General features: G+C 69.0%; 2 protein-coding genes across 8 annotated transcripts; both read right to left on the reverse strand.

Moving 5' to 3' along the window:
* Window positions 1-266: 266 nt before the first annotated feature.
* On the reverse strand, window positions 267-10,932 carry CAPN10 (calpain 10). Of its 7 annotated transcripts, none has more exons than XM_089328762.1 (12): window positions 10,605-10,932; window positions 8,977-9,108; window positions 7,601-7,797; window positions 6,526-6,743; window positions 3,989-4,130; window positions 3,503-3,669; window positions 3,088-3,363; window positions 2,245-2,447; window positions 1,861-2,122; window positions 885-1,081; window positions 730-775; window positions 267-601 (listed from the first exon to the last, which is right to left on the reverse strand). In XM_089328762.1, the coding sequence occupies exons 6-12, from the start codon at window positions 3,560-3,562 to the stop codon at window positions 596-598; spliced, it is 1,050 nt and encodes a 349-aa protein (XP_089184888.1). In that variant the 5' UTR covers window positions 3,563-3,669; window positions 3,989-4,130; window positions 6,526-6,743; window positions 7,601-7,797; window positions 8,977-9,108; window positions 10,605-10,932; the 3' UTR covers window positions 267-595. The 7 variants fall into 7 exon arrangements, 4 of the variants coding, with proteins under 4 accessions (XP_089184888.1, XP_089184887.1, XP_051695308.1 ...); XM_089328761.1 differs by having other exon boundaries at window positions 267-625; XM_051839348.3 differs by having other exon boundaries at window positions 3,088-3,368; window positions 10,605-10,931.
* A 5,596-nt stretch (window positions 10,933-16,528) lies between these two features.
* RNPEPL1 (arginyl aminopeptidase like 1) lies at window positions 16,529-24,688 on the reverse strand. The gene is made up of 11 exons (XM_051839346.3): window positions 24,008-24,688; window positions 21,240-21,380; window positions 20,105-20,256; window positions 19,745-19,861; window positions 19,404-19,639; window positions 19,196-19,309; window positions 18,890-19,002; window positions 18,694-18,802; window positions 17,799-18,029; window positions 17,587-17,729; window positions 16,529-17,403 (listed from the first exon to the last, which is right to left on the reverse strand). Exons 1-11 carry the CDS (start codon window positions 24,518-24,520, stop codon window positions 17,131-17,133), a joined length of 2,142 nt encoding a protein of 713 aa, XP_051695306.1. The 5' UTR covers window positions 24,521-24,688; the 3' UTR covers window positions 16,529-17,130.
* Window positions 24,689-24,841: the final 153 nt, after the last annotated feature.

The following is a 24,841-nucleotide window of genomic DNA, read 5'->3' on the forward strand; positions in this document are numbered from 1 at the left end:
GAGGGCTCAGCCTCTCATGGGAACAGAGGCCTGGAGTGACCACAGGGTCTGAGGCCTGGGGCCAGCGGAGCCAGGATAGCAGGTGCCACCTGCCTCACGGGTCCTGCCGAGCTGCCCTTCCCACTCTGCCCCGGGGTCTGCCCTGTGCCCGCCCCTCCAAGCTCTTCTCTCCCCACTCACTGGCCAGGGTCGCCGTCAGTCGCGCCCCACAGGGGCTGGGTGGGCGGTGGACTGAGCTCTGGGCACTGAGCATCTCCAACAGCAAGTACTCGTTCATGTTTATTTATAAAGTTACGTCTTAAAAATGTCCAAATGACAAACAGGGTTAGCACCTGGCCCCGGCCCTGCTAACTGCCGCGGCTCCCGGGCAGCCCTGGGCAGGCTCCGGGGATGGACTGCCTGCAGCCCCTGCTCCACCCAGGGCCGCGTGCTTCACCTGGGTCCGTGTGGGCCAGAGGCACCGCGGCTCAGCCACGGCCGCCACAGCCCCGCGGCGGTGGCACAGGTGCAGGTCCCCCGCTGCTGGGCGGCAGCTGCCTCGGGCCCAACTCTGTAGCCGGCGTCCAGTGGGGCCTTCATCACGGCCGGCGTCCAGCTAGGCCTTCATCACAGCCATAAAGGACACCTGTGAGGGGACAGCTGCTTGCTGCCCGCCCCTCGCACGCCAGCGCGGGGACAGGGCCGGGGCCGGGGGCCGGGGGCGGGCGGGGCTGGGAGCCACATACGCACCTCCTGGAGGTGCTGCCCCAGCGTCTCCTGACTGTGGATGGACCGCCTGCGGAGACAGCGCCAGTCACCCCTCCCAGAAGCCCGCAGGCACAGGGTCCCTCCACCTCTGCTCTCGGCAGGACAGGCAGGGACGGGGCGAACGCTGAGGGCCCCACCTGTCTATCCTGGTTGCTATGGTCACCGTGAAGGCCCCCTCTGCGTCGGGCAGGTAGGTGGAGGGCACCACCCGGTAGGCGCCGGCAGACAGAAGGCAGAGCCGGCTCACTTCCTGGGCGCAGCGGTGCGGCACACAGCTCAGCAGCGGCTCCTGGAGCAGCAGAGGGGGGGAGCCCCGGCCCCCGCTGTCTGCCACCTGGGGAGGCCGGCACGCGCTCAGCGGGCTGTGGCCGCCACGGAGGGCTGCCCTCCTCCCTCCCTGCCCAGAGGCTCCGAGAGGCCGGGGCAGCCTGCTCCCTCCTCACCCACCCCGTTTGCTGAGGGACTCTCGGGCCCCGACTCAGCCCTCCCCAGAGGCCCCCACTAGCAGTGTCCAAGCTCAAGGAGCTGCGTCACCAGGGGCTTCGTTTGAAAACCCAACCCCTGCCCAAGCGTCGGCCAGAAAGCGCCTCCCCGGGCTCCTGGGCACGGAGCTTTCTCCCGAGCTCCACTGAGCGGAGCAGGCGGGGCTCCGGAGCCCTCGGCAGCCGCCTGGGCAGCACGGGCTCACCTTCAGGGGCTGGACCTTTGCCATTGAGGACCCGGCTGAGGTCCTCTCCTCCTGCCTGGCCCTGGCCCTGTCGCCCACAGCGTCAGGTGTCTCTACCTGCCTGGCTTTGTGTCCGATCTGAACACAAGGCCATGGTGGCACCCGGCAGCGGGCGGGCTGTCCACCGTGTGGCCAGATCGGCCAAGCCTGGGCCTGCCCTGTCCTACTCTCCCGGAACCCAGCCAGCACCCACTCCCCAGGGCACGAGCCAGCTGGGCCTCCGCCCCGGGCCTGGGGACCTGCCGAGGGGGCGTGGCTGCTGGGCTGACGTGGTGGACATGGACTTTGCAAGGGCTGGGGGTACGCCTTCCCTGCGAGCAGCCGGCCATCCTGACCCAGGCGCCTGCGGCCCCCCACCCCCGGCCCTGCCCGGGCGCGCAGCCTGCCTGAAAGACGTGGAAGCCGATGGGGTGCAGGTCGGCGGCGCCGTGCGGGCAGTGCTGCTGCAGTGTGATGCGGACGCAGCGGGGGCCGGCTCCCTCGGGGACAGAGAAGGGCAGGCTGGGGTTGGTGGGGTAGGAGGCGAAGTTCCTGCTGCCCCCTGCTGTCCGGCCGGCTCGCCAGGAGCCCTGCAACTGCACAGTCTCCCACTCGCCGGTGGCCACGGCCACACCGGGGCTGGCGCTCTTGGCCACAAGCCTGACGGCGCTGCCAGAGACACAAGCATGGGAGAGCACTGGCGTTGTGGCCCCGCCCCCTCTCACCTGCGGCCCCGCCCCCTCTCACCTGCGGCCCCGCCCCCTCTCACCTGCGGCCCCGCCCCCTCTCACCTGAGGGCCACTCTGCCGGTGGAGAAGACTCGCAGCAGGAAGTGCCCCGCGATGTCCTTCAGGAAGGTGCTGGGAACCGCCAGGTAGTAGCCCGCCGAGAGCTCGCAGCGCAGGTGCACCTCCCGGTCGTAGGCGTGGCACACGGTGCCAGCCACAGGGGGCGCAGACAGGACCCTGGGCAGGCTGACTCGCCGCTTCTCCACCTGTCCCGTGCAGGCAGGAGCTCAGCGGACAGGAGAGGCTGCGTCCAGTCCCCGGCCTCCACCCTGCCCAAGCACGCGGCCTCTTGAGGTGACAGTGGAAGTGCCCAGGCCTGTCGGTCACCCCTTCCTTTCAGGGGCCAGCGTCAGCCCCACACACCCACGGCTGCAAATCTCCCGCTGAGAAGGACGGCAGGGCTGGGCACGCGCCTGCAAGGGCTGCTTCCCAGCAACGCTGCAGGAGCGGGGGAGCCCGACAGAGGCCACGGCCACAGGACAGGAAACAGCCGATGAGAACTGTCACACCCGCAGAACACGCGGGGCCAGCACACAGGCAGCACCTGCCTGGGCCGACCGCGGGCCGACCACGCGCCAACCGCGGCAGCCCTCCCCGGGCCCCATGTCTCCGACCGTGGCATCCTCCCCGACCCCGCACCATCGCTGACCACACCCCTCCCCGTGTTGCCTGCAGCTCTGAGCAGGCGCAGACTGGGAGGAGCCGGGGGCGGGCAGTGTTTCTGCTCCAGGAGCGGCAGGCGGCAGGCTCAGGGCCCCCAGGGTGAGGTGGGAGACGCAGAACAGCGGGCCCTGGGGTCCCCACGGCAGCCCCGGGGTACCTAGGCGCGGGGTGGGGAGGAGTTACCTTCCAGATGTGCAGCCCCACGGCCTGGTAGTCCTTGCCCGGCAGGCTCGCTGGGCTCCAGGAGGCAGAGCCGGTGCCCGCGGGCGCGTGGGCCCGGCCCACCCAGTGGGTCGCGCGCGGCCTGGGCTTCTGCAGGACGGCCACGTAGACCTCGCTCGGCTCCGAGACCCGCAGCCAGAACTTGGGGTTGCTGGGAAAGCCGCTGTTGTTACGGCAGCCTCCGGCCGACTGGCCCTTGACCCAGGCCCCGGGCAGCGCCCGCGTGTGGCACAGCACCTTCTCTAGCGCGAGAGCAGGGCACGCGTCAGCGGCAGCCCGGGCGGCACCCCCACCCCGAGCGTCACCGTCCCCTCCTCAAGTGGCCTGGGGCGGGGCGCGGACAGCACAGGCCCGTGGCCGGGGCTGCCGGCCCTACCTGTGTAGAGGCTCTGCAGGTGGCCGGCCTCCGTGACCGGGTAGCCGACGGTGACCTCATCGAACTCCCTGAGGAACTCCTCCTCCTCCACCCAGAACTCCCCTTCCTGGAGCTGGGCCAGGAGCTCGGCCTGGTCTGCTGGCTCCACCTGGCTCCACCCTTCCCCCCTGCCAGGAGGCGTGTGTCAGCTGAAGCCCCTCCCCGAGGCCCGCACCCCCACCCCCCGACAGGGAGCGAGGCGCTCTCCCCACCCCAGTGGGCTTCCCCCTCCAGGGGGTCTTCCGGGGCTGCCTCTCCCCGGCCAGGAGCGACCTCTGCCCTGTCAGCCCAGACGGAGCTGGGCCCCAGAGGGCTCCCTGTCCAGCAGCGCCATGGGCTACCGGGGCAGCAGGGTGCTGGGACTGAGCACCCTCAGACTGCTGGGCCCAGGCCTGGCCAGAGCCCGCGAGCCCTGACTGCAGCTGCCCCGGCCCGGGCCGCACTCACCCCGCCCTCCAGCGCCCCTGCCAGCAGCGCCGGCCCCAGGGGTTGTGGATGCGCAGCAGCAGGACGCCGTGGCCGGCTCGACTCGGGAGCTCCCGCAGGTCCGAGACGACGAAGGCGTGGAACTCGCCCAGCTCCCCGGCACCTGTGTGAGGAAGCACTCAGGCCCGGTGGTGGCACGGAGGTGGCACGGAGCCCCACACCCAGCCGCACACCCGGGACCTCCCGCCCTGGAGGGGTCTTGCAGCACGACCCCCCAGGCTGACGAGCGCTCACTCCCACACGCAAAGGCCGGCACTGGGACCAACCCGGCACTGTCAGTCGCAGGTCAAGCCTGAGCGCCTCAGCCCCGACCCCTCGGGGAGCCAGGGGCGGAAGTGGCGGCCGCTGGCTCTGCCCGCGCTTGGCAGACACGGCCTCGTCACAGTGCCCGTGTCAGCCCGTGGGCCGTGTTCTGGGGTTTTACAACAGGACCCCGTGAGTGCAGCGCTGCAGTGCCAACCCACGTGACAGGCAGAGCCTGGCCCCGGCTGCTCCACTCAGGTCTGGGCGAGGCTTCTCACCCCCTCCCAGCCACACTGGCACCGTGCGCAGACGTGTCCCCACTGGCACTGGTGCTGACACCGAGGACGGAGGGGCTTCCTCCGGGCAGCACGGCTGCAGGTGACACGGGGACAGGGAGACCAGCAGCCAGCAGAGACTGGAGCTCGGAGGAAGAACGGGGGAGGAGCGGCCTGTCCAGGGCGGGCAGACCGCTTCAGAGCTCCGCCGGCCGCTCCGCTCCTGCCCTGCCCTCCGGTGGGCGCCAGCGACAGCGGCCACAGCCACACCTCCTGCCCCGCTCCACCCTGCAGTGTCCCCACAGCTCTCCCTGGCCTCCTGGGGTCTGCCGCAGGGAACCAGGCCCTTGCTGACCCTCATCCACCTGCGGGCAGTGGGACTCTGACCCAAACTGCACAGCGGGGCGATCCTGAATGTGAGAACTACACGTTCAGGTGCTCACCACAACACTGTTTCCGATGACACAGACTTGGAAAGCCTTTGCTAGCCAGCATGGAGTCAGTGCGGCAGGCCCGGGTGCGGGGCGCGCTGGCGGGGCAGGGCCCTGTGGCGTAGCAGTAAAGCCACCACCGGCAACACCAGCATCCTGTACGGTGCCGGTTTCTGTCCCAGCTGCTCCACTTCCGATCCAGCTCCCTGCTAAGGGGCTGGGAAAGCCGTGGATGGACCTAGTGCTCGGGCCCTGCACCCACGGGGAGACCTGGCTCTCGCTGCTGCAGTCGCCTGGGGAGTGAACCAGGGGACGGAAAGTCTCTTAATTTGCTTTCCAAATAGGTAAATAAATAAAACTTTGTTTTAAAGAATTATTTATTTATTTGAAAGGCAGAGTTACAGAGAGGCAGAGGCAGAGGCAGAGAGAAAGAGAGAGAGGTCTTCCATCCGCTGGTTCACTCCCCAGATGGCTGCAACGGCCGGAGCTGTGCCGATCGAAGCCAGGAGCCAGGAGCTCCCTCCAGGTCTCCCACACGGGTGCAGGGGCCCAAGCACGTGGGCCATCCTCTACTGCTTTCCCAGGCCACAGCAGAGAGCTGGATCGGACGTGGAGCGGCTGGGACTGGAATCAGTGCCCATATGGGATGCCGGCGGTGGCCTTACCCGCTTCGCCACAGTGCCAGCCCCCAATAAATAAATCTTTAAAAAAGTTTTTAAAAAGGAAGACAACCACAGCAGATCCACTTATGAATGAAGATGTTGACAGGTTCTATGTAACAGCACACAGGACCATAGGAAGCACTTATAAAGAAATGTTTAGGGTGTCCATGAAAAACCAGAAAAGGCACCAAAAAGCTACAAGTTTCACTGCGGGGACTTCTCTTTCCTGTAAACAAACTTTCTTTACCAAACTCTTTACTAGACTTCAATGACTGTCACTGAAATCAATGTGGGCTGGACCTTACAAGGTCACGGCCAGCTGGGGAGACACACACACAGGCCAGGCCCGCGCTGCCCGCTGCCCAGGGACCCCATCGACTGGGGAGACACACACAGGCCAGGCCCGCGCTGCCCGCTGCCCAGGGACCCCATCGACTGGGGAGACACACACAGGCCAGGCCCGCGCTGCCCGCTGCCCAGGGACCCCATCGACTGGGGAGGCACACACAGGCCAGGCCCGCGCTGCCCGCTGCCCAGGGACCCCATCGACTGGGGAGAGACACACAGGCCAGGCCCGCGCTGCCCGCTGCCCAGGGACCCCATCGACTGGGGAGGCACACACAGGCCAGGCCCGCGCTGCCCGCTGCCCAGGGACCCCATCGACTGGGGAGAGACACACAGGCCAGGCCCGCACTGCCCGCTGCCCAGGGACCGCACCACAGTGACCACCGCGCAGCTCCCCGCCAGGCCTAGAGCAGGTCAGCTTCCCAGAGAAGAGGGACAAGAGGGGACAGATACAGAGCAGGACACCCCCGGGGACGGAGCCCCTTCCTCCTGGCACACAGCCCCTCGGCTGCTCCCCGGCGCCCGGCACCGCCCACACTCACCTGGCCTGGGGCTGAGCACGGAGCAGCTGAGCAGGCACCTGTCTTTCAGGCCGAGCAGCCGCCGACAGCTCCGGTGCCCCCAGCGGCTGTGCCCGTCCTGCTGGCCGCTGGCTCCTGCTAAGGCCTTCAGGTCCCACCTCTCCGCCAGGCCCCCGGTCAGGTCCACCAGAGCATCCGCCACCTGCCCTGCCCACAGCTGCTCGTAGGACCCATGGACCCTAGGGTGCCACAAACAGCAGACTGAGCTGCCACGTGGGGCGGGGGCCCGGCTCCCAGACCTAGACGCCACGTGGGGAAGGGGGCCGGGCTCCCAGACCTAGATGCCATGTGGGGTGGGGGCCCGGCTCCCAGACCTAGACGCCACACGGGGTGAGGGCCCGGCTCCCAGACCTAGACACTACACAGGGCAGGGGCCCGGCTCCCAGACCTAGACGCCACGTGGGGAAGGGGGCCCGGCTCCCAGACCTAGACGCCACGTGGGAAGGGGGCCCAGCTCCCAGACTTGACGCCACGTAGGGAAGGGGGCCGGGCTCCCATTCCCCAGGTCCCCTCCAAACGCCGAGTACCACCAACGCTCACTGGCCGTGGCCCACGCTCAGGAACCTTCCTGCCCCGAGTGTGAGGCCAGAGGGGTGCAGAGCCAGGGACATGAACCGGCCCCCATTCCTGAAGACGGCCCCAGCCGGCCTCACCCCAGCCCTCAGCTCGGACACCTGTGGGTCCCTGCGCAGGGTCAGCACCTGGTGAACAAGGCTGCCCTCAGGGCACGGCCGTGGGAACCCAGCATTAACGGCTAAGCTTATCCTGCGCGGGGCCCAGAGTTTCGCTGTGAACTTGTCGCAGACATCGCTTCTGCTACAACGTGAACACGCCTCTCACCCCGTGCCTCTGCTGCGGCCCCTCAGTGGGGGCGGAGGCCGCCTGTCCCACGCAGGCGATCACCCACACTGACTTGGAAATGAGGGAGGGAAGGAGACCGGGAGGGGCCAAGGCCCCCCTCGGCCGGACAGCAGGGGCTGAGACTGGACCCCGAGAAGTCCAGAGCCCCGGGGCCCCCCACGCCGGGCGTACGTACTTGGCGTAGACCTTTTCCAGCAAGGGGAGCCAGAACACATCCTCGCCCCGGCACCGGGAGAAGCAGAGCCTCCCTGCGAGACAAGGCAGCCGGTCATCGACGGTCACCTCCACCCAGCGTCCGAACTGCCAGACCCGACAGGTGAAGGCGCCCCGGTACGCCTCGTCGGCCCAGCTTGGCTGTCCTGGCGGGATGACCTGCGGGCACGGGGCGGGGAGGGGGGGGTCAGGGAGGGCTCCCCCAGCTCCACGGCCGGGAGCCAGGGCTCGCCGCAGGCTTTCCCGCGCCATCCACACGAAGACCTGAGGGCCACACTGAGGGGGCTGAGTGTCGCCCAGAAAGCTTAGGGTCACCCCTTATGTTCTGAGGTCCCCAGTCAGCACCTGGCCTAGAGCATCTGCAGGCCTGCCTGGTGCCCGCCCGGCAGCCCCGGTGCGGCGCTGGCTCTGCTGGGGAACCCACGGCTGTGAGGAGGAGGGGCCAGGGACCCTGGGCGACACGAGAGGACAGGCGCCCGGCTGCCGCTGCGCCGCACCTCTGCCCTCTAACTCTGGGCTCGGAAGGCGGCCGAGAAGGGCGGGAGCCTGGGAGCCTCACACCTGCCACCAGGCATCGGGGCAGCCCCAGCACAGACCCCACCCCAGCTCCGAGTCCCCCGGCACGAGACCCTGTCACATACACACACACACACACACACAGCCTGGGGAGACGCGCAGGGGCCAGCCCGCCCCTCTGTCACACACACACACACACACACACACAGCCTGGGGAGACGCGCAGGGGCCAGCCTGCCCCTCTGTCTCACACACACACACACACACACACACACACAGCCTGGGGAGACGCGCAGGGGCCAGCCTGCCCCTCTGTCTCACACACACACACACACACACACACACAGCCTGGGGAGATCCGCAGGGGCCAGCCTGCCCCTGTCACACACACACACACACACACACACACACACACAGCCTGGGGAGACGCGCAGGGGCCAGCCTGCCCCTCTGTCACACACACACACACACACACACACACAGCCTGGGGAGACGCGCAGGGGCCAGCCTGCCCCTCTGTCACACACACATATACACACACACACAGCCTGGGGAGACGGGCAGGGGCCAGCCCGCCCCTCTGTCTCACACACACACATACACACACACACACACACAGCCTGGGGAGACAGGCAGGGGCCAGCTTGCCCCTCTGTCACACACACACACACACACACACAGCCTGGGGAGACAGGCAGGGGCCAGCCCGCCCCTCTGTCTCACACACAAACACACACATATACATACACACACACACAGCCTGGGGAGACGCGCAGGGGCCAGCCTGCCCCGTCACACACACGCACACGCACACGCACACACCTGGTCCAGCAGGTGCCGATGCTTCTGCAGGGCAGCGCAGGCGCACAGGAACCAGCAATCCCCCAGCAGCCCCTGCTTCACCTGCCCCTCCCGGGCGTTATCTGGAAACAGCCGGGGCGCAACACAGATTTCCTGAAACAGAGGAAGTCGTCCAGGGTCGATCAGAAACACGAGCACGCAGGCGAGGGCAGGGAAGAGGCGGGCTTCCCGCAGGCGTCCCCGGTCAGGGCCTCCTGGCTTCGGCCCTCGGGTCCAGCCTGGCCGTGGCAGCGCCCACTGCTGTCTGCCTTCCTTATTGGCCAAAGCCCGCCATGCCCCCTCTCGCCAAGGCCAGGTGGCTCAGGAGACGGCTCCCCGTTAAATGCCCCTCCGCTCCTCTCAACACAAGGCCCCTCCATTTCGGAGGCATCCCCCCTGCTGTCTCCGCCAGCCCAGCCCCCAGGCCCTGAGTGGCCAGGTGTCCAGCACGCGCCAGTCCCAAAGGGCGGCCTCTAGCCCCTGAAAAACCCACTCTCATGGCCACCTGAGGACCGGAGGGCGAGGCCCAGCTCCAGACATCACCCGGCCCTGGCTCTGCCCGGGGACCAACACCCCCCCCCGGCTCTGCCCTGAGACCGCCCTCTGGCTCTGCCCCGGGGCCACCCCCTGGCTCTGTCCCAGGACCAACCCTCCGTCTCTGCCCCGGACCACCTCCCACGCAGCGGTCCAGGCCTGACGTCACCAAGTGATCCTTGCCCCCTCCTTTATCCCGCCCCCATCTTCCAACGGGATCAGCCTCGCAGGCCAAGGACCCCCTCCTAGCAGCTGTCCAGACAACACAAGCCCCTCCTGCTTTTCCAGGGCCACTGCCATGACCCGTGCACCCTGGCCCTGCCAGCCCATGGCCCACCCAGAACCTAGAGTGAGCTTAAAACACAAGCCAACGGAGCTGCTCCTCCACCACGACCCTCCCCTCGCACCCAGCATGCAGCCTCAGTCACGCCAAGCTCCGCGGCCATGGCCTCCCCCGACACCCCAGGGCCCAGAGTGGAGTGGCGGCGTCCGAGGGCCAGGCCTGCACCTTGGGGCAGGTGCTCCTGGGCACCCGGTCGCAGGGAGGCCTCGTGGAGGGGCCAGGACATCCTTTGAGTCGCCATTCGAAAACGCCTGCAGCTGGAAGCGCAGGCGGCCAAAGCCCAAATCTGAAACTGCCCCAAGCCGGGGCTTTGTGGGTCAGCCCGGCTGTTCAGGAGGGCAGGGCAGCCCCCGAGAGCGGCGGCAGCGCCGCGGGGCTGGGCTCCGGACTCCCCCAGGCACTCGGGCCGGGCCAGGTCCTCAGCTGCTTCCCGCGTCCCGAAACCGCGGGGGCCGCCGGCGACCTCCCCGGGCGCCACCGTGCCCGCGGCTACACGCAGCGACCCCACTCCCGCTCCCCAGCGCTTGCTGGCGGGTGCAGGCCCCAACCGCCGAGCCCTGCCGGACAAAGGCGAAGCAGAGCTGGGCCCGGAGGCCCGGCTGAGGCGCGGCCGTGCACACCCGCAGCAGCGCCTCTCACAGCCGGCCGCGTCCCGAGCCGCCCGGGCCCAGGGGCCGGCAGGGTCCTGGCTCGCTCCGAACGCCCGCGAGGGGCGACCCGCGCCCGGCCCCACCTGGGGCCGCCTCCACGTGATGTCCTCCCGAAACTGGGCCAGCGGGGTGGACAAGCTGCAGCAGAGCGAGGAGTCGGAGGCGGGGAAGTCGGTGTCCCGGAAGAGCTCCGCGGCCGGCGCCGGCGTCTCGCCCCGGCCCGCCCGCATCCTCGTCGCCCTGGGCTCCCATCTGTAGCCGCTGGGGTCACGGTCGCAGCCCCGCAGGCAGGGCGAAGCCGCCGCAGCCGTCGCCCGCCGGCCGAGGGTCCTTCCGCACAGCTGGACCCGCAGGTACCCACCGACCCGGGCGCTCCGTCGCCCAGGTAACCAGGCTGCAGCCAACCAGGCGCGTCGCTGCGGGGCACGTGACACGGCGGCCCAATTACACTCGAGCAGTGGCCGGCCGGCCGGGCCTGAGGGCGGAGCTCCCGTGCTCGCTCTCGCGAGGCTGCGCCGTCGCCCCGCTGTGTTTCTCCTGGGCCCTGGGGAACCTGGGACTGTGCTGGCCGAGGCTCGGGTCCGAGGAGCTGACCGGGCATTTTGTCATCTGGACTCTGAAGCTCGGTCTGGGGCGCCTGGGAAGCTTGGACTCGCGCGCTTTGGAAGGTCTAGGGGCCACCTGGGCCGCGGTGGGCGGCCGACTACAGATCCCAGCATGCAGCGCCGCTCCCACAATGCGCCTCTGCTTCCCAGAATGCATCTCTCTTCCGGCGCTTGGCACCGCCCCGGGCCGTGCTGCCCGTGGCCGGCGGCTGTGGAAAGCGACCAATAGGAAGCCGGCCCTGGGGGGCGCGTGGCGAGCTGTCAGCGGGTCTGTGCCCGGCGGTCGCGGCCGGGTGTCCGGGTCCCGGGGCGGGGAGTGAGCCCCGGACGCCGCCGAGCGCCCACCTGGCCGCCAGCGATGGGACGTCGGGCTCTGCAGGCGGGAGTTTGGGCCTCCGGCTTGGACTTGGCGGCCCGCGGCCACTGAAGACCCTGCCCTTGGCCATTCCCGGAGGAAGCCGGCCGGGCAGAGCCTCCTTCCTGCCTCCGCCGCAAGGCCGCTTCGCTGAGCCCGGGGCTTCTCGGCTTCGCTCCTGGGCGCCGGGCCGCGGAGCCGCCGTGGGGGGAGCGAGGCCGTTGTGCAGTCAGGCGGGGAGACTGCTCTGCGTGCTCGGACGCCCGGGGTCCCTGCCCCGGGCTGAGCAGGGATGGTGCGCGCGGCCGGTCCCCGCCCCCGTCACGGCCCAGGACGGCCGTCTCCTTGCGGGGGTCCAGCCCAGCCCAGCACCCGTCTCTGGGCGCCCCCAGAGCACCCCATGGTGCTGGCTCCTCCAGCTGCCTCTCCCTGACAGGCGGGGGGCACCGCGACCGGCAGGAGGCCTAGGGCACGGATCTCCAGCCTGTGCTGGGTGCCCCCACGGACCAGTGGCTGCTTAGCAGGGCCGCAGCTCGGGGTCTTTGCTGTGCCACCCAGAGGCTCCAGCCCGTTGCACGTCCGAGTCCAGGGCTGGGTCCTCAGGAGACCCAGGGAGGGCATCGGGCCAGCTCGTGGGCTGGCCTGCTGCCCCGGCCGTCCCTGTACCCCCGGGGTACAGAAGCTCCCTCAGCCAGTCTGGCAGGCGTCCCCTCCCTCCTGGGCCCTCCCTCAGCCCTGTGAAGACGGCTTCTGGCTCCCGGGGTGTTAGGCGGGAGCAGAAGCAGCCTGCTGGGATGGTGTGACGGGGTCTGGAGGTGTCTCCACGTCTGTGGGCCCTGGGGGAGCCCGAGCGGTCACTGCTGTCCTCGTGTCCCATGAGGGCCACTCAGGCAGGCCAGCGCTGGGGGAAGAGGGGACGTTCGCCACTCCCCCACCCCACAGTGGGCGTGTCTGAGCCGCTGCCTTCCCCGCGTGGCTGCTGAGGGCCCTGCATCCTCCCCGGCCCTTCACAGGTGTCCCCCGTCCCCGGCCACAGGGCCCTCTGTTGTTTGGTTTTATTTTTAAATACGTATTTCTTTGAAAAGCAGAGTGACAGGGAGAGACAGTGAGATCTTCCGTCCACTGGCTCACTCCCCAGATGGCCACAGTGCCCAGTGCTGAGCCAGGCCACAGCCAGGAACCAGGAGCTTGCTCTGATCTCCCACGCTGAGTGGCAGGGACCCAGGTACGTGGGCCTCCTCCACGGCCTCTCCTAGGCCATTAGCAGGGAGCTGGGTCAGAGTGGAGCAGCCGGGACTTGAACTAGCCCCCACGGGGGACGCCGGCATCGCAGGTGGCAGCTTTGCCCACTGTGCCACGATGACAGAGGTGGGGTCCTCTGCTGGACCCCACATTTCTCCTTACCAGTGCCAGTATTTGCATTCTCCCTGAAGTTACCAACCAGTGTTAGCCAGGGGAGGGGAGGGACCGGCCTGGGGCCCAGGGTGCTTCCTGGATTGGCCGGCGGCCGCAGGGCATGCTGGGATTAGCTCAGGGTCTCTGCAAGTGAGTACAGCGGCAGCTGAGCTGGAGCAAGGTTTATTTAGCTCACAGGTGGACGTAGGAAGAAATGGTCCCATCTTGAACTGGAGCAGAAGGCCCAGGGTCCCGCGATCCCCTCTGAGGGCCTCCCACTGCCCCCCAGTGGCGCCCGCAGCCCGCTTGGCGGCCGCACAGGACAGAGCCCCACGAGCTTCGCTGCTACAGCACGGCTGTCCCCCATGGTGCCCGGCGTCTCACAGCTCCGTGGGGCCCTCTGAGCCCTGTCAGCTCTCCAAGGAGAGGGAGGAGGGCCCCCGGGGCAGCCCCCTGGGGCCCCGGTGCTGCATTAGTGTGGCCCTCACACAGCCCAGGGGGCAGCCGCGCATTTAGCTCCCTGCAGGTGGAGGGACAGTCTTTCTGGGTGATTTTAGATAAAGCTCTTGGGGTCTGGCGTTGTGGTGCGGCGGGTTAAACCACTGCCTGCGAAGTCAGCAGCCTATGAGAGCGCTGGTTCAAGTCCTGGCTGCTCCACTTCCAAACCAGCTCCCTGCTAATGAGCTGGGAGAGCATCCTGGGAGGGAGGAGGGTGGCCGAGTGCTGGGGCCCCTGCCACCATGCGGGAGCCCGGATGGAGGTCCAGGCTCCTGGCTTCCACCTGGCCCAGCCTCTGCCATTGCGGTCAGTTGGGGAGTGAACCCGCGGATGGAAGACTCTGTCTTTCAGTAAGTAAATAAATCTTAAAAAACTTAGTTTTTTCCCATTATAAATGTAACACATGTTGGTTTCAGGAACCCTGCCCCTGGAGCTCAGCCCCAAATGGTCGTGTGCTCTTAGCTTTCCTGGGGACACCGCGAGTTGACATGGACCCCTGAGCAGGCGCTGTGCCTGCTGCACACCGGGGAGCTTCCTTCTGTGCTTGCTCACCTTGAACAAGGAGCTTTATCTGGGCGTGGGTGGCTGACCGTGATCTCCCTAGCACTCTGCCCTGTGCCATTAAAAGCTCCTCTCAGGTCCTGTGCTGAGCCCCACGTCACCAGGCTCCAGGGTTAGCTGTCACTTCCCTGCCCAGTGCCAGGTTCTCCTCTCCCAGGGCCAGGGCAAGTGTGTATCCAGAGTAACAATGTAGCCTTAGGAGCCGGGGGCGTGGTCTCAGCCAGGAACAGTTTCCGCTGGAGACACCTGGCTGGGTGCATGTGCTGGGTCAGTTCCCAAGGGCCTGGCGGCTGCAGGTCAACCCAGCCGAGTGGGACGTGCTGGGGGAGGAGGAAGAGGGGAGGGGCGAGGGGGGAGGGGGAAGACCTGGAAGGAAAAGAGGCTGTGGTCTTGGGCAGGGGAGGCCCCGAGAGGCAGGACGTGTGTGGACAGCAGGGACGCCCGCCTGTCGCCCCGTGGCCCCCAGGCCGTGAGTTCTAAGGACTGCTTTTCCTCGGTGCAGCTGCCCTCGGGATCCACCAGGGATTCTCCTGGGGTCCTGTGCAGATGCCGAACCTGGCTGCTGCGGTCGCATTTGAGGCGGTGTCCTATCTGCCCCTCCCCCAAACCTTAACCCTGGTCCAGATGGCTCTGCAGCCGAGGAGGATGGCAGCTCTGCGGGGCTGCCCCCAGCTGCCTGGGTAGGCACAGGAATGCCGGCCGCGCGTGTTCCGCACGAGCACCGGAAGGGCCTCATGTCTGCAGCAGCTGAAGTCGTGCAGGTTGGGTCGGGCCCAGTGTCCTCGCCCTGTGTGAGGCCTCTGCTGTCCCTCGTGGCCCTGAGAGTCCCACCCCCCCCGTCACATCTTCATGGTGACAACTCAGCTTTGTTTTCCTTTTTTTATTTTCACGGCTGCCTTTCAAAGATCTCCAAGGGGCCAGCATGTGATATGGGTGCTGGCGTACACCCCGGCTGCTCCACTTCCCACCCAGCTCCCTGCAAATGCACCTGGGAAAGCAGTGGGAGGTGGCCCAGGTCCTTGGGCCCCTGCACCCACGTGGGAGACCTGGAAGAAGCTCCTGGCTTCAGCCTGGCCCAGCCCTGGACATTGTGCCCATCTGGGGAGAGACCCAGCAGATGGAAAACCTTCTCCTTCTCTTTGTTACTCTACCTTTTGAATAAATAAATAAAAAAATAAATTCTCAAGGTCTCCGCCTGGTACTTTTCCATAACCACCTGTTCTTGTTCCACGTGTGTCTGAGACCGTGACCATTCATGTCTGTGGTCCCCTTCTGGGGGCTCTGCCACCCGTATCCCGGGGCTGTTTGGTTGGTGCGGGTGCTGGCTTCACACTGCCGGTGATGCCCCAGGTGGAACTCTTAGTGCCTGAAGTCCCCCAAGAAGTCCCCTCAGCTTCCATCCACAGCTGGCCTCAGGGGAGGAGCCCCCTGTCAGAGCAGAGGATGGGACAGAAGCGCGTGGGGGCGAGTGTGGAAGGCACAGGGCACGGCCTGGGGGATTCGAAGAACCCCATGTGGGCGGAGGCTGGGGATCCTGCAGCCAGCCCTGCTCCCTTTGTGACGGTCACATCCTGGCTCTGTGGTCAGCTTGTGCCTCTAGCCACGTGCTCTGTCCCAGCACTCCTGCCTCGGTGCCAGGCTGCCCGTGGGGCCAGAGAGGGGGAAAGGGCGCATGGCCTCCCGAGCTCCCCTGTCCCCAGCCAGGTGCCGGTGACACAGGGGATGTTCCCCCACCTGGCCGGGCGCCCGGGCAGCCAGCACTGCTGCGTGGACTTCAGCCTCTGAGCTGCTGTGGTTGAGGCCTCGCGTCGGCCCTGGTGTCAACAGAGCCCCTGGGGTGCGGCGCAGCCTCGGGCAAAGCTTGCCTGGGGTGGCTGCTGAGGCCGGAGGCGTGTGCAGACCGTGGGCTGTGGCAGAGGCGGCACCACAGAGATGTGGCTGAAGGACACTCCCCGCCATGGGGGACACAGAGCCAGGGCAAGGACAGTAATGGTCACAGCCACCACAGTGCTGTGTGGCTGCTGTGGGGCAGGCAGGCTGGCTGTGCCCGAGCAGCCGGAATCACCAGGAGACCTATGACAGTGGGGAGAGCCGAGTCACCAAAGCAACAGAGACCAGGCTGCCCCAGCCAGGAAGGCTGCATGGCGGTGGTGTCAGGGCCGGCTGTTTGCTTCTGGAAGTGGGGTGCTGCTGGGGGTCATTCCTGGCCCCCAGCACATTGCTCATATGGAGACTGTGCAGCCCCCAGATGCAGCCCCCTCCCCAGCACCCTGTCACAGCCGGGTCCTACTGCCATCCACCCCACAGCTCCGTCCTCAATGGCGACCCCCCGGGACCCGTCCCACAGGTCCCACAGGCTCAAGGCCGCTATCCACACCTCCTCCTTGTCCTCCAGTCCAGGCTGGGCTTTGGCCAGAGACACGGAGCACGGGCCTGGGCCAGGGTGGCACGTGGCCTCCTTCAGGGGCCCAGGTCTGGCCAAGGGCTGGGGGGCTCCTGGGGGTGGTGGGGGCCTGTCCTCAGGTCTGTGCTGCCCACGGGCCAGCCCCACACCAGGGCGCCCAGGAAGAGGAGGGACAGACAGGAAGGCGGGTCAGGTCTGCAGGGTGGAGGTTTAATGGGATGACCACTGAGACCCCCATGCAGCGGCCCCAGGCTGGAGACCCCGTGCCTCCCAAGCCGACAGCCATCCACAGCCGTCCAGGCTCCACCGCCCCCCGGGCCCTGGAGGCTGGCAGCCCCTGCCCACACCGAAGGGACGCCTGTGTCCTCGTCCCTCTGCCAGGGGCCGGTGGGGGCAGGCGCGGGGCTCCGTGGGGACAGTGCAGGCTGGGGCTCCCGGCAGACATAAGGCACAGTGTGGTGGTGGCCATGGGGCATGGGTGCTGTGGCTCCTGGGGCAGCGCCCGGCAGGTGCTGGTGTCCGGGCGTGGCACGTTGTCAGTGTCGAGACGGAGGCGTGGTGTGTGCTGGCCGGCCTGGGGCCCTGCAGTGCAAGAAACCTGGGGGGGCTGGCCGGGTCTGCGGGCCTCTGCCGGACCTGAGGAGGCCCCCGCCCGTCCCCACACCCCAGCCCGGGGGAGCCCGCGACAGGGGCTCGAGGGCCCGGGCAGAGCTCCTGGGGGCCAGAGCCAAGGCACAGTCCCGGCGGCCCGGACCACGGAAGGCACAGTCGTGTCGTCGGAGGGGCGGGGGCTAGGCGGACACGTCGACGTCCCTGAGAGCGAGGGCGCCGCCGGGGGCCTCCTCCCCCAGCAGCAGGGCCGGCGGGGCCGAGGCCGGCTCCTTGCCGGGCTGGGAGCCGGGCTCGGCGCTGGGGCCTAGGCCCTGGGACAGGATCTGCTGGATGGTCCGGCGCAGGTTGGGGTGCAGCCGGCCCTGTGTCTGGTAGAAGACGTCCAGCGCGAAGGACTTGAGGGTGCCGGTACACAGGTCCTCGTACAGCGGGATGGTGTACATGCGTGACATCTGCGGGCACACGGCCACACCGTGGGCTGCCGTGGCACCGCCACCCACGCCCCGCCCCGTGCAGACTGGAACAGGGCAGCCCGGGACCTCGGGCCCAGCCGGACACCCAGAGGATGGCTCGCAGAGGCCTCCCTCTGCACCCTGACCCGGGGGCCTGAGGGGCGGGGATGGGCGTGGCCGCACCTGGCTCTCCAGGAAGCGCCGGACCCTGTGGAGGTCGGGGTAGTAGTCGTTGCGGACGACGATCTGCAGCCAGCGGATGCGGATCTCGGCGTTCATGGAGTCCAGCAGGGAGGAGTAGCACTGGGCCAGGCTGGTCACCACCTCTGCAGGGCAGTGGATGGTCAGCGCCGGGCTGGCAGCCCCCCACCCCCACGGCTGGCCGGGAGACGCACCCTGGGGCAGCGGGGACCCATCCAGGAGCCGGTCCAGGAACAGGGCGGTCTGGAACGTCCTCCACTTGGAGATGTCGATGGCACTGGCGGAGGCGGCAGCCTGGTCCAGCGGCTCTGCAGTCCACAGCTGGAACAAGGCCTCCACGGGCCGGGTCAGGCTGGATCCCTGAGACAGGTCCGGCTCGGCCAGCGGCGGGCCCGTGGCGTTGAGCCAGCGTTCGAACTCCAGCCCTGTTGGCGGCAGAAGGGATCCTGCAGTCCCTGCCTGGGCTGCCCGCAGGGCACCCCGCAACCCTACCCCGGCAACCCATGAGCCCCGGGAGGCCGGCTCGGCCCCAGCCAGGGCCCCGCGCCTGTGGCTCCTACAGGGGGCTTCTGTGAAGGGCACTGGGAGAGCAGCACTGAGCCAGGCTGGTCACCACCTCTGCAGGGCAGCGGGTGGTCACTGGGAGACCCGCAAGGCTTGGCTGGTGCCCGAGGGACTCCCTCCCACCCCGCCTCTCCCAAGGGCAAGGCGATGAAGTGCCGGGGAGGGGCCCCTGGGCCAGGAGCTGTCGACAGGCTCTGTCCGCCCCTCTCCGCATGGATCCTCGGAGCCCTCCCCGAACCTCCCCGACCTTGGGTCCCTCACCAACTTCCCAGCTGCCCACACTGCCTTCATCGCCATCGGTCCCTTCCGAGTCCCAAACCCTCAGGACGCCCTGGAGGTGCTGCACAAACAGGGCCAGCGGAAGGGCAACCCCCCTGCCCCAGGTGCCATACACGCCCTGGTTTCTCAGTCCTCTTCCAGACGGCCTGACCGCCACCTCCAGGAAGCCCCCCAGGCCCCATCCGGCCCTCCTGTCCTCCCAGCTGGGGCCCTGCCAGCGCTTCCTGCCCCCGGCCTGCGGCTCACCCGCCCGGCAGTCCACACTCTGCTCCTTCAGCTCCGGGAAGAAGCTCAGGAAGGAGTCGAGCAGGTCCTGGGCCACGACGCTGGTGAACTTGTACTTGTCCACGTAGGCCTGCATGGAGGGTGGGGCTTAGCTGGCCTGCAGGGGCCCCGCGGGGAGGGGAGGGCGCCGGGCCTGCCCCGCAGAGGGGCCGCTCACCCGCAGGAAGCCGTCGAAGCGCTGGGGGTCTCCGCAGAGCTGGGACAGGTAGTAGACGAAGCAGTAGCCCTTCTCGTAGGTGAACAGGTTCATCAGGTGGCTGGGGTTCACTCCTGCAAGCAGACAGCTCGTCCGGGTCCCCGGCCCTCCCTCACACGTCCAGACGAGCAGGGGCACCTGGGAGTGGGGGCACAGGGCCTGCCCCCCCAAGACCCTCGGGGCCCGGACAGCCGGCCAGGCTGTGGCAGGGACAGGGCCGTTCCGGCCGGAGTGAGCAGAGGGCAGGCAAGGAGGCCCAGCGGGTACCTGGCTCCAGCTTGACCTGCAGCTTGCTGACCGGGCTGTCCTCTCCCAGCAGCTTCATCTGCCTGTGCAGGGCGTCCAGGCGGAAGGCCGTCTCCAGACAGGTGAAGGCAGCACCTGCACGGGTCGGGTGGGGCGTCGTCCTGAGCCCCTGAGAGGGGCCTGGTGCTGCTCCGGCCTGCGCCGCCCCGCCCGGCCGCCCCGGGGCTACCGTAGGTCTCGGTGGTGATGCGGCGCTGCGCGTAGGTGGCCAGGCCCTCGCTCAGCCACATCTCCTCCCACGTGGCGTTGGTGACGGCGTTGCCGAACCAGCTGTGGGCCACCTCGTGGATGACGTCGATCACCAGGAACTCGTCGCTCTCCAGGATGGACGAGATGATGAAGGTGAGGCAGGGGTTCTCCATGGCCACGATGGGGAAGGCGGGGGGCAGGAAGACGATGTCATACCTGCGGGGGCGGGCACCGCCGGCTCAGGCTCCACCCTGTCGCCCACACCCCCGGGGGGGCCTGCAGCCAGGGGACACGGGGACAGGGCACCCGCCCTGGACGTACCTGCCCCACATGTAGGGCCCGTAGAGCCGCTCGGCGGCACTCAGCCACTGCTCCACCGCGCCCGACAGCTTGCTGGTGGCCGTGGGCAGGAGGCACGGCTCGGCCCACACGCGGCTCCTGTCACAGGGCAGGCAGGGCGCTGAGGCCCACGGCCCCAGCCTAGCTCGCCCCACGGTGCCCTCCCTGCCCAGCAAGGCGTGGGATGCAGAGGGGCCGGGGGGACCCAAGAGTGGGCGAGGTGCAGGGGGCTGCGCCCTGGCCCTGGCGTGCGGTCTTGGGCCGGGTGGTCCCGGGGGTGTCAACACCGGGGGCCGGCTTGGCTCCCAGCACCCGTGTCCAGGGGTCCCGGCGGGGCCTTACCTAGGCCCGATGTCCGCTGGCTTGAGGTCTCCGGCCACGAGGGCCACGAGGTAGGCGGGCACGGGGTGCTCCATGTGGAAGCGGTAGACGCCCTCCTCCTGCTCGTACGAGCTCCGCGTGGCGCTCATCAGCACCTGCACGCCCGACGGGGCCTGCGAGAAGCCCACACTGAGGGGAGCCGGGGGCCCCGAGCTCAGGCCCAGGGACCCGGAGTCCCCTCAGGGACCCAGCAACTCTGTCTGGAGCCCCCTTTGAGGGGCCCCAGGACTCCAGTGGGGCCTGGTGTGAGACCCTCAGTCTGCAGCCCCCCACCGTGGGAGGCTCCTGCTTGCACAGTGGCCTGGGGAGAACTGGGGGTGCAGCCACCGCAGATGGGGTGGGGTCGAGCAGGACTGGGGGCAGACAGGGGTGGGGTCGGGCAGGACTGGGGGCAGACAGGGGTGAGGTCGGGCAGGACTGGGGCAGAAGTTGGGGGGCAGGCAGGGGTGGGGTCGGGCAGGGGTGGGAGTCTGACAGGGGTGAAAGCTGGGCAGGAGGGGGCAGAATTGGGGGGGAAGGTAGGAATGGGGGATGGGCAGGAGGGGGTCAGGCAGGGGTGAGGGATGGGCAGGAGTGTGGGTGGGGTGGGGGTTGGGCAGTACTGGGAACAGAAGTGAGGGGCAGGCAGGGTGGGGGCTGGGCAGGAGTGGGGGGTCAGGCAGGGATGGGGGCTGGGCAGGAGTGGGGGTCAGGCAGGGGTGGGAGGTGGGGGGGTCAGGCAGGGGTGGGGGATGGGCAGGAGGGGGGTCAGGCAGGGGTGGGGGATGGGCAGGAGCGGGTCAGGCAGGGGTGGGGGATGGGGAGTCAGGCAGGAGTGGGGGATGGGGGGTCAGGCAGGGGTGGGGGATGGGTGAGGGGGTCAGGCAGGGGTGGGGGATGGGCAGGAGGGGGTCAGGCAGGGGTGGGGGATGGGAGTCAGGCAGGGGTGGGAGATGGGGGTCAGGCAGGAGTGGGGGATGGGGGCTCAGGCAGGGGTAGGGAATAGGTAGGAGGGGGTTAGGCAGGGGTGGGGAATGGGCAGGAGGGGCTCAGGCAGGGGTGAGGGGTGGGGGGTCAGGCAGGGGTGGGGGATGGGCGGGGGCAGGTGGAACCTGACCTTGACCACGGCGGAGTAGGTGCACTTGACGGCAGGCGTGTCGAAGCAGGGGAAGAAGGAGCGGTTGCACACGGAGTGGCCCTGCGTGAACACGAAGGGCTTGGCGTTGCCGTACGTCAGCTCCGGGTCCAGCCACCAGATCTGTGGACAGGGCGGGGGGTCAGCAGGTGGCCACCTGACCACGGCCCCGCCGGGGCAGCCAGGGCCGCTGAACTCGCCCCCTGGGGTGCCCTCCTCCTGCTCTCCGGGGCGGGAGGGGCTGCAAGGGCTGTGGGCTTCAGCGGGACCTGCGCCGGTCAGCAGGGCCAGCTCCGGCTCCAGGTGGGAGGTTGTGCGTTGGGGTGGGGGTGAGGGACAGCCCAGGGGAGCTCTCGGCCCGTGCCAGGGCAGTCAAGGGAAAAAGCCATGTGGCATCGTCCGAGCTTCCTGAGGGAAACTGAGGCACAGCAGGACACCTCGAGTCCCAGCCCTGACAGGGTGGCTCCGATCCCGGTGACGTGACCGTGGGAAAAGCAGAGCTTCCCGCCAATCCCACCTGACGGGGAGGGGTCAGCCTGGGGTGGCAGAAGGGCTCCAAGCCAGAGGACGCGGGCAGCGAGCAGAGCCAGGCACGGAGGCAGGGGTGGTGGTGGAGCAGGCTGGCTCGGGCGGGCTCCCTGGCAGCTGGGGCCCGGCCGCCCACCTCTGGCCAAGGTTGCCAGTTGGCCCACTCCCTCCCACCCCTACAGTGGCTGCTGGGGCTTTCCCAGCCCCCACCCCCAGGGCAGAGCCTCCCCCTCCCCTTGTCACCTTTCACCCAAGCCTGGGGTCTGAGCGAGGGACTGGCCCATCGGTGGCTGCACAGCTACGGGCCCCGTTGGCCCTGGCCCCTACCTGCCCTTGGTCACACTATTACTGAAGCCCAGTGGTGCCTCCTGTCCCCCAGTGGCCGGGTCTGTGGGTCTGGCCACTCCTCCCGGGTTGCATCTGGAGCCCACTGTCCACAGCCACCTTGGCAGGGCCGGCGGATCTCAGCCCAGCAGTGCTGGGTCTCCACAGACCCCAGACCCAGCAGACCCGCCGGACTGAGCTCACAGCCCTCCCCCACTTCCTCCTGGTGGCCCTGCCCCTGCCCCTGCCCCTGCCGGCCTCTGGGCTGCCCAGATGGCAGATGCTGTCCACGGGGCTCGGGTCTTACAGCAAGGACATTCCCGGAGTGCAGCCAAGGCAGGCGGCCCTCGGCTCACACCGGTGGCACTCACACCTGTCCTCCTCCAGCCCCTACCCTGGCCTCGTTCCACCTCAGTGAGCTGGCCGTGTCCCTGAAGACCGGGGGGGGGCCCAGCCCTCCCCCAGACTGAGGGCTGCAGCAGGTCCCCCTCCCACTCCCAGAGCTGGGTCTCGGGCCCCTGACGGGGCACCGCGCTGATGTGGGAGGAAGGGCCCACACTCGGAGCAGCAGGAGTGCTGGTGCTGGGTCAGCACTGGGGTGCGAGGGGTGAGGGCACCCCAGGCTGCCTCTGGAGGGGTGGGCTCGCCTGCTCATGGGGCCCCCAGGAAATACCCACTGCATCCTCTCCTGGGGCAGGCCCAGGTCTGGGGAGGTGGCCCTGAGCCCTGTAGCATCCATGTGCAAAAGTGGGTGCCCGGGTTAGAGGCCCGACGCTTGGCTTCTGCTACCAGCGCGCCCAGCCCGGCCCCTTGTCCTGGAGCCAGGCAGCAGGTGGGGAGCACCCAGCGCCCCGCCAGCCGGCCAAGGGAAGCCCAGGGCGACACAGGCCCTGGTCCCACCATTCTGCCGGCCACTCTCCTGGGTGGACCAGACACGTGGGCTCCAAGGTCACAGGTCAAGGCCAGGGAGGAGTCGCCCCTCCACTCTCACGGCCATGCTGGAGGCCCGTGCACCTGTCACAGCCCGGGGCACCGCAGCAGGGGTTCCGGGAAGGTGAGCGGCAGGCCCTGCTCAGGGCTCTGGGAAGTGTGCGGGAAACCCACAGGCTGCGTGGTCCGGGCTCTTCTGTCCAGATGTCAGCTGGGTGGACCCTGCCTGGCCCCCAGCCCTGGGCCTCTGCACCACTGTGTGTGCTCGCGTGCAGTGACAGATGGCACTCCCAGGGCCGCCAAAGCTGAGGGCTCCGTATGTATGTTGGCCGGCACGGTGTGCCCTCCAAACTTCCCGGGCTCCGCGCTCCCTCCTGCCAGCCCCACTGCAGGGGGCGCTGTAGTCACAGGGCCTGACCCGGGCCTCCTGGGGCCGGCGAGAGCCCTCTGCCCCAACCCCCGCAGAGCCAGGTCTGCGTCAGCAGCACGGAGCCAGCACCTGCCTGCCGCAGCTGGGTGAGCTGGCACTGAGCACCGCGGTCTACCTGGCCCGCCCTCGCCTCCTGCTGGGACAAAGTGTCACTCACTGCAGAGAACAGGGCTGGGTGCTCAACCCTCCCAGGCTCCTCTGCACCTGCCACCCAGCCCCTGGATGTCTGGCTCAGCAGCGCCTGCCCAAAGCTGCCCCGTCCCGGGCAGGGACACAACACCCACTCCGGGGCCTTCCTGGGTCACATGTGTCCTCTGTCTCCACTGCCCACTTGGCCTGGACCTGGCACCAGGAGCTCCACGCAGGCTCCTAAGGGCTCAAGGCAAAGCTGGGACTCACTGGGGGCACCTGGACAGCCCTGGCTCCGGGGAGGCTGCCCCTGGCTCACGGTGCAGGTTAACCGCCCCCGCAGCGGGGGTGCCAGGCCGCTCCCAGCGCCCCGCAGCCCCGGGGCCCAGGCCCACCCGGCCGGACTCACAGCGGGCGCGTCCGTCGAGGTGTAGCGTAGGATGACCTGGAAGGGCTGGTGCGCCTGCAGCTCCGGGGGCAGCGTGACGGTGAGCGAGGAGCCATAGTCGGTGAACGGGTCCACCCTGAAGGCCAGCGGGCAGCAGGCGGGCTCGGCGCCGGGTGCCTCGGGGAAGGCGGGCCGCGGGGGCTCCGGCCCGGGGGCGGGGAAGGCGAAGGCGCAGGGCGTCTCGGCGGCGGCGGGGGCGCGGCGGAACGCGGCCGAGTGCAGGCGCAGGGCCGGGTGCGCGTCGAGCACGAGCGCGCGGGGCGCGGGCTGCAGCGCGCACAGCTCCAGCACCAGGCACCCGGCCAGCTCGCGCGCCTCGGGCCGCAGCTCCAGGCCCAGCTGCAGGTGGCGGAGGCGGAAGAGCTGCGCGCTGGAGGCCGAGGCCACGTCCAGGGCGGGCGGCGGCTCGGGCGGCGGGCGGGCGGGCGCGGCCTCGGCGCCGGGCGCCTTGCGGCAGCAGCACTGCGCCGCCATTGCCCCGGCGCTAGGTGAAATCCATGGGCGGCGGCCGCGCCGGGCCGCGGGGACCGAAGAGGGGCGCCGGGCGGCGGCGGCGGGGCGCGGACACAACAGGAAGTCGCGCCGGGAGCCGCCCGGCCCGGCCCCGCGCCGTGCGCCGCCCCGCTCGGGCTCCGCGCGGTCGCCGCCGGGGGCGCTGTGCGCGGGACCGGGCCGCTGCGAGCCAGGCGGGGAGGGCCGGGGAGCTGGGGCCGCCGTGAGTCTGGGCGTCCGCGAGTCGGGGCCGCCGTGCCCGGGCGTCGTGGCCGGGGACGCGGGCGCGCGGCGCGTGGTGAG

Source organism: Oryctolagus cuniculus, chromosome 3 (assembly GCF_051225735.1).
Source record: "Oryctolagus cuniculus isolate XC-2025 breed Fujian yellow rabbit chromosome 3, ASM5122573v1, whole genome shotgun sequence".
Classification (NCBI taxonomy): domain Eukaryota; kingdom Metazoa; phylum Chordata; class Mammalia; order Lagomorpha; family Leporidae; genus Oryctolagus; species Oryctolagus cuniculus.